Source organism: Rutidosis leptorrhynchoides, chromosome 2, assembly GCF_046630445.1.
Source record: "Rutidosis leptorrhynchoides isolate AG116_Rl617_1_P2 chromosome 2, CSIRO_AGI_Rlap_v1, whole genome shotgun sequence".
NCBI classification, from domain to species: Eukaryota; Viridiplantae; Streptophyta; class Magnoliopsida; order Asterales; family Asteraceae; genus Rutidosis; species Rutidosis leptorrhynchoides.
In genome coordinates, this window is record NC_092334.1 from 647,853,589 (window position 1) to 647,862,361 (window position 8,773).

Consider the following 8,773-nt stretch of genomic DNA (forward strand, 5'->3'; position numbering starts at 1 on the left):
AATCAACATATCATCAACATATAGTAACAATATAACATAGGAGGACTTGAATTTCTTCAAGTAACAACAATTATCCGAATTACTTCTCATGAAGCCTTTCCTAGTCATAAAGTCATCGAACTTCAATTACCGTTGTCGAGGTGCTTGTTTCAACCCAGTCATAAAGTCATCGAACTTCAATTACCATTGCCGAGGTGTGTTCTAGATGTAAGTCATCAACAACAACAATACTCAAAACTAACCGAATAGTAGTCATTTTCACAACCGGCGAGAAAATCTCTTTGAAATCGACCCCCTCCCTTTGTTGAAATCCTTTAACTACCAGCCGAGCCTTGTATCGCTTTTTCCTGTCTAACTCATCTTTGACCCGAAAGACCCATTTATTGTGCAACACCTTTTTTTTTGGAGGTAATTTCACTAGTGACTATGTCTTGTTCTTTATTAGTGACCCCATCTCTTCTTTCATAGCAAGCTCCCACTGTATGGATTCTTTAGAATGTCTTGCTTCAAAATAACTGTCGGGTTCACAATTTTCGGTATAGAGTAAATGGTTTGCCAATGGAAAACCTAACATTAGGTTTGGGCGTTCTACTTGAGTGTCTCAATGGTGGTGTAACGGGTTGCGGTGATTGAGTTACATCGCGACTATCTCCACCATTAGAGCTCCCACTACTTTCGGAGCTTTCACCACTCTCTGAATCATCCCCGTCGTTTTGATCCTCACCGTTAATCGGCAATTCAATAGTTTTCGAACTCCCACTACAACCTGTATTCACATCAATAAACTCATCAAACATAACCGGATCATCATTGGAATTAACCGTTACCTTAGTGCCGTACAACGAGTTTTCATCAAAGATAACATCTCGACTACGAATTACCTTCCTCGCCTCATTGTCCCAACACCTATAACCCATGTCATCCAAACCATACCCGATAAATGTACATCTTCTTGATTTTGCATCAAGCTTGTTTTTGTTGATGTCTTTGGTCTTCACATAAACATTACAAATGAAAACCCTTAAGTGAGCCAAACTCACCTTTTTACCGTTCCATTCTTCTTCAGGAATTCGAATCTCTAACGGTGTCGACGGTCCCCTATTAATCATATAAGTTGCCGTGTTCACGACATCTGCCCAAAACATCTTTGGTAGACCCGCCTGTAACCGCATACTCCTAGCCTGCTCATTGTGCGTCTGGTTCATGCGTTCGAAAACCCCATTGTGCTGTGGTGTTTCCGGAACTGTTTTCAACATACGAATACCATGTTCCGCACAATAGTCTTTAAACTCTTTGCTGCTGTATTCTCCTCCATTGTCAGATTTCAAGCACTTAACTTTCAAGTTAGTCTCGTTTTCAACAGCAGCTCTCCACACTTTAAAAGAAGCAAATACACCAGATTTAGCCTTAAGAAAGTGGACTGATAAGTGGACCGATACCTTCCTTGTAGAGGCATCAATGAAGGTGACATAGTAGCGAGAACCACCATGTGACTCGACCGTTGTAGGTCCATAAACATTGGAATGAACAAGTTCAAGCTTCTCCTTCTTTGGCGCAATTCCCGATTTCCCAAAAGACACTTTCTTTTGCTTCCCCAAGGTACATGGTTTGCAAAACCCGATATTCACTTTCTTTAAATCCGGAATCTTCCTATTAGAAACTAGCAACTTCATCCCCTTCCAACTGAGTAGAATCGAACCCTACATTACTAGTCACATTAACCTCATCATCATCGAATACCTCGGCTATGTATAAAGTTCCCCTTTTATATCCCGATGCCACGAATACGACCATCCCTTTTAACTTGCCACTTGCGATCACCAAAGGTAGTGTGATTGCCTTCTTCATCCAATTGACCAACTGAGATAAGCTTCTATTTTAAATCCGAAATGTACCTCACATATTTCAATGTCCAATCGGATCCTTGGGATGTCTTTAATATCACGTCTCCAATGCCTCTTATGTCTAGGCGTTTGTCATCCGCCAATCTTACTTTCCCCTGATACGGTTTAAAATTCTTCATAATCTCCTTACTAGGATTAGCGTGGAATGATGCACCCGAATCCATGATCCAAGCTTCAACCGAATTTTTAACAAAACAGCCCAAAGCGTCATCCGTATCTCCAGAAGTAAAGTTCACCCTAGCGTTATCTGCTTTCGGATTCTTACATTGAGTGCTAAAGTGACCCTTTTGATTGAAATTCTAACAAATCGCCGATTCTCGGTCCCTAGAGTTATACATCTTCTTGAATTTCTTAACCTTCTTCGTACCTTTATTGTTCTTCCTGCCCCTGTTGTCAGTATTTAAGAGCGACCCTCACGATTCCCGGAATTCCTCATACGAGTATCTTCTCCAAGAATCAAATCCCGGATCCCCTCAAACTTTAGTTTAGAAGTTCCCGTAGAACTACTAACCGCCGTAACGGTACACGTCCAACTTTCAGGAAAAGATGAAAGCAAAATAAGTGCCTGAAGTTCATCATCAAATACAATCTCCACCGAAGCAAGTCTTGAGATGAGATTGTTAAAATCATTGATATGATCCGTAGCACTAGCACCCTCATTCATCTTTTGGTTGAACAATTGGCGCATGAGAAAAACCTTATTGGCAGCATTAGGTTTCTCATACATGTTTGTAAGTGCGTTAATGAACTCAAACGTAGTCTTCTCGTTAATAACGTTGTAAGCAACGTTTTTGGCAAGAGACATCCTAACCGCCCCCAATGCTTGGCGATCTAGTAGATCCTAATCTTCTTGTTTAACATCATCAGGTTTCTTCTCCTTTAAAGGTAAGTGCAGTTTTTTCTGATACAAATAATCCTCTATTTGCATCTTCCAAAACCCAAAATCCTTCCCATCGAACCTATTAATTCTAAACTTTCCTTCGTCTGCCATCGTGCCCTTTAATCGAACCTATGCTCTAGATACCAGTTGTTCGAAATTTATGGACCCAAACAACAATCACTAATTCAAATTTGGTGATCCCACGAACAACAAACGAACAATAATAAAGAAAAGTAGAGAAAACGACACAAGAATTATGTGGTTATATGCAATCGATTAGATTGCTTTAGTCCAAGGCCAACTAGAGTGATTTTTATTGATATTTTCGTACATCTACTTTAGGGTTACAACATGATGTATTTATAGGTACAAAATAACTTAAAGAGCAAGAAAAAACGATTATGAAAGTTTCCTTCCCGTCAGACCAAGGCCGCGGCGCGCCTTCAAGTGTAAACTCGAAACATAAGCTTTCTTTTAACTTGAACCTCTGTACGTGTGTTAGGTCGCGTCGCGCCAGGTAGGGCCGCGGCACGCCTTGAAGTGTATCCGAATTTCCTCCTTTGTTTTGATATCCTTCACATCTGACAAAAAGGACCGTCACTATAATTTGATGTAAATCAGAGGAGCGAACAATATAATTTACAGTGGCACGCACAATATAATTTACAATGGAATGAACAGTATACAGTAATACACTCTAAGCTTATATTTGTATTAAATCATTGACTAACATTTTTTCAGTTATGATGCTAATTATGTGAGGAGATGCTTTGACCAGATGGTTGTTAACAAATTATATGGCCTAGAGACAATTACTATCATTTCAATTGTCTGGTATCTTTCTACCACAAACATACTTTAATACATATCCATATTTTACACCTACAGAAAACAGTTAAGCTTGATAATGCAATTTACAAAATAAAATATTTAATATTTGATCATGAAATATTCTTATTTTGAAAGCATCATTTATATATTATGAATTTTGCTAACGACTTCATTGTACATTTACTAAAACACGTGAATTTGGGTGTCGGCTCAGGCAACTTTTTGGTCGTACATCCCTTTCCTTTGGCACCTAAAATTTACACGCAACCCCCTCCAACAACTCAACAATCACAGTTTTACAAGTGAATTTGGGTGTCGTTTCAGGCAACTTTTTTGTCGTACATCCCTTTGCTTTGGCACCTAAAATTTACACGCAACCCCCTCCAACAACTCAACAATTACAATTTTCCAGGGTATAAGCCGTACATTTTTAGGGTTTAAAATATAAATTTATTTTCTTATATAATTCAAAAAACAAAACCCACCATAAACTTCAACGGGCCTTATCTTCCTACTCAACGCAAATTAATTTTCACCGCTACCACCATTAAACTTGAAATAATTTTTCGAACAAAACGAGACTAACTACGTTCAGAACGGACAATTTTCCAAACGCGCACCTTCATCTGTAACGTGTCTTAATACATGGGCCGTTTCCCCTTCTGTACATAAACAACGCTACGTTAAATATGAATATGCAGGTCGAAAGATCCCGCCGCATCGTGCGGGCCGAACCGAGCTAGTTATATATATTATTGTACATATTGATAATTGTTGATAAAAAATTGACCAATAATCGCGAAGTACGTATATTTAATGCATGTTAACAACATCTCTTAGAGTTAGAGTTGTCGCTACCAAAGTATAATTTTATTTGCTAGACTACTCTCAACACTACTCATTAACACTAATTATTTACTGTGTTGTTTAGCGGAGTATAAGGAGAGCTATAAATAACGGCTAAAGATATATCTATCATTATATTTTTTTACATACACCACAACTGTTCAATCAATAATTGTACTATATGCAGGGGCAAAAATAATATAGGGGCAAGGGGTGTCAGTCGCCCCAAGTGAATTTGCAATTTTTAATGTAAAAATTTTGGAATGCTCCCCACTGAATTTATTTATTTTTTCTCAAAACCTCCATATTTCGCCTCAAAACTTTCATATTTTGTCTAAAAACTTTCAAATTATACCCAAAAACCTCGATTTTTTTGGTACAAAACCTTCATATTTTGTCAAAAAAGTTTTTACGTTTTATAAAAAAATTTCGCGGTAAAATAACTTTTAATTCTGCCATAGACTATATGTATAAATAGTTGTATTATCATGGTGGATATATATCCATAAACAACACTTGCATACACATATATCCAAAATTAGCTTATATTTACATCTTGCTCGATGTGTAACACTGATACCAATAAACTGATACCAAATTTCAATCCCACATTTTACACACGTGCAGTACATGTCTTCACCTCTTCTACATGATTTTAACCATGAAAGACTACATAATAATTGCATATCCTAAATATCTACAAATTCCAAAGGCTAAAACCATTGAAGAAATAACTAGCTATAACAATATTCTTCTAAAAAATATAAAATATAAACACATTCAAAAAAACAACTTTACTAATTTACAAACGTGGTAAATTTTCATTGACGGGTGTTTCGTTGTTGATTTTGACCCAAAACTTTTTGGGCCAAAATCTGATGAAAACAACACCCGCAAACTCGTCAACATTCTCATTCTCTTCTAACGACCGTCCCATTGTCTCCCGAGTAAAAAAATACGTCACCAAAAACCCTAAAATACAAACCCCACCCATTGCCATCAATGTATGTGACACCCCTAGCCCATTTGGATGATCACGAGAAGCCCACAAAAACCCAACTGACCCGATTATCGCCCCCACTTTTCCAACCGCACCCGAAATTCCATGACAAGTTGCACGAAACCTTGCAGGGAAAAGCTCCGCAGGGACTATAAAAGTTGTCGTGTTTGGCCCGAAATTTGAAAAAAAGAACGTAAGTCCATAAAGTATCATGAAGGGGGTACCCTGATTAGTACCCCAACCACCATGGTTAATTTTGGCAATTGTAAATAAGGTCACAGCCATAAACAGGAACCCGGCTGCCTGAATTGCTACCCTGCCAACATAATCAATCATGTAAACTGTCACGAAATATCCAGGGATCGTTGCACATATTGCAACGAGTGCTTGATATTTCGCAACTTGCCATGCATCATCGTATATATTTGTGTCGTCCTTTGTGGTCATATGACCCTGAAATGCATGATACTGGAATAGATTGAGACTGTAAAACACAATATCAACTAGAAACCAATTTATTGATGCAGCAATGAGATCACGACCATGGCGACGAAGAAACTCTCTTGAGAAAAAAGTATAGTCGTTCGACAAAGCAGCACGAGTATTAGGCGTACTTATCATCTCAACGTCTTCACGGATAGATGTCAATGATACTTTCAACACTTTTTCCATATCCATTGCTGCTTGTAATGTGTTCTTCTCCACCAAAGCTGTGAATCTGTGAAAACCATCACAAAATTAGATCATTAACGAAAATTCGGTTTGTTAACTAGAGCTTTAGGGCTGCAAATTTTAGTTTATTATTATATTATATTTTATAACTATATACTAATTATCATGAGGATTTTACTGTTCAGGGGCTATTTTTTTAGTCATTTAGCACATATTGTTTATTCATTCAGTTGTTGGCTACTATCTTCAAAATTGTTACCAATTGTGATAAAATCAGTTAACCATCCCAAGATAGCTTAGCGGTTCGGATGCTAAAGAGGTCTCGAGTTGAAACCTCATTAGCAGCAAAGGTTGTGGCGGCCAAGAATAATGGTCAGAAACAGTAACGAGCTAAATCTGGTTAGACCCGTACAATGGAGTAGTAGAAAATCCCTTTCAACAAGTAGGACAGGGTTAACCTTGTTCGTTTACTCGTTTGCCCTTGATAAATTTAGTCATTCGGTTTATCAAACAGTACTTGAGGTTATTATTATTATTACTCAATATACTAAAATGGGCCAATACGAAAACCCCAAAATGCCCCCATTTTAATGTTCATGAGCAGGAGTACGTATCTAGGTCGATCTTTTTCATGACGTCGGCTACCATCATAATTTTTTTTCCTATTCATTTTTTTAGATTTTAGGTACAGAGCGTACCCATTTCCCGAGTAACGCACGGGCTCTTATAGCACTCGTTATCATGTCATAAAAGGTTCGTCACTAACAGTATGAAATTATGAATGAGCTAAGATTATTATTTAGTACCGGGCGGTTTCAGGCATTTTCATCCGCCAATAGTAAGTCGCAGCTGCTGGAATAGCACCAATCATGAGAATAAGCCGCCACGTCAAGTCCGCCTCGGGTGGGACCAGAGCCACGTTGACCGATAGTGGGAGTTTAGCCGGCGCCCATAGCTTATCTGCACAAGCTTTAAAAATAGAGCACATAGTCATAGTAACAACCGAACTGAATAGTATACCGAACCCTTGCATCGAGAACACACCCGCAATAAAAGCTCCACGGGTTCGCTTGTTAGCAAACTCGGACATTATAGTAGCACTTAACGGATAATCCCCTCCAATACCAATCCCAATCAAGAACCGAAAAAACCCAAAACACAAGAACACCATTGATGTTAATCTTGAGAGCGTAAAGCCACATCCAATGGACCCCACTACCATCATCATGAGCGATACACCGTATACTTGACGACGCCCAACACGATCACCAAGCCGTCCGAAAACAAGTTGACCAATCACGGTCCCCAGTAATGCAACAGCGATCAGCGTTGATGCAATTGAGGCAGGGACCTCGAACCAGTCCTTTGGGTCCTTGTCACGATGTATTTTTGGGTAATATATCCTTCCAATCATTCTCATGATCGGAGGGATACAAAATAAATCGTAACTATCAGTAAATAAACCCATACCCGCGATTATGATCGCTTTAAAATGGTAATATTGTGTTTTTGCAGCATCTAATGCTGATAAAACTTTTAAAGCCATGTTGTGAGTGAGTTACTTATGTTGTTGGAATTGATTCCATGAATATATAAGCAGTATAATACGAGTAATTAACAGAAAATTTGTAACCGCATTAAATATGATTATGATGTATATAGAGAATAAAATATGGAACGAAATTGCTAGGGAGTTTCTTAGTGATGAAATCCTAAGCATATGCTATATATAAGATGATGATGATGATGATGATGTTTGATGTTAACAATGTATGTTCATTGTTGAATTTGTCAATGTTAAGGTTTGTTGTGTTTGTTTATGTATGTGATGTGCTTCCATATGGTTAATAATTGTATTTAAAACTGCAATAATCGGATGTTTAGATTAAGATTATGTTTTATACTAACGAAATTTCATGAAACTTTGAAAACGTTGACAAGCTATATTTGTGACATAGTTTCGTTGAATGAATATTAAAATGGTTTGCGACATGTGTATGTGGTTTATGGGCACTTAAATCGCATTCATTTTATAAGGCTCAAATTATATTTAGAAGAATGATATACATAGTTTTAAAGTTATAATAAAAAAACTATAAAACAATCACTAAGACGACCCTAAACTGTTGGAGTATAATCGGTAATAAAAAGATGAAAGTCATCCCACGTCGAAAGTAAGAAAGAAATAACGTCAGTATATAAGCCTATGAGAACCTCCCTTTATCAGCAATTAGTTTTAGAATACTAACGGACTTATGAGCTTATATATTGGACATGTTTCTTACAAACGCACCCATGGTTGTTCCAACCATACGTACAGTTGCAGACTATCCCACGGCTTCGAGATCATTAGCCCTTTAAACGCTTTATACTTTGTATGAGTGACAACACCTGCCCAACATGAGTACACCCCGTTAAACATTGCTATACGTCCACGAACAATGTAAAAAAAGGTGATCTATTGATTCGATGTATTTCAAGCACCAACCGCAATTAAAATCCGACCCATCGCTTAAACAATGTCTATAACTCAAAACTTCTCTTAGCCAGAACGCCCGTCTCCTTGGATCATGATCCAATGAAAAAAGCTAACTTTTGTAGTGACCCGAACTTTTCCATGATTATATATTATATGAGATC

At 37.8% G+C, this 8,773-nt stretch overlaps 1 protein-coding gene across 1 annotated transcript; it reads right to left on the minus strand.

The window, feature by feature from the left end:
- Window positions 1–5,021: 5,021 nt before the first annotated feature.
- Window positions 5,022–7,679, minus strand: LOC139893769 (probable inorganic phosphate transporter 1-9). The gene is made up of 2 exons (XM_071876956.1): window positions 6,940–7,679; window positions 5,022–6,179 (listed from the first exon to the last, which is right to left on the minus strand). Exons 1-2 carry the CDS (start codon window positions 7,677–7,679, stop codon window positions 5,264–5,266), a joined length of 1,656 nt encoding a protein of 551 aa, XP_071733057.1. The 3' UTR covers window positions 5,022–5,263.
- Between the last annotated feature and the right edge of the window lie 1,094 nt (window positions 7,680–8,773).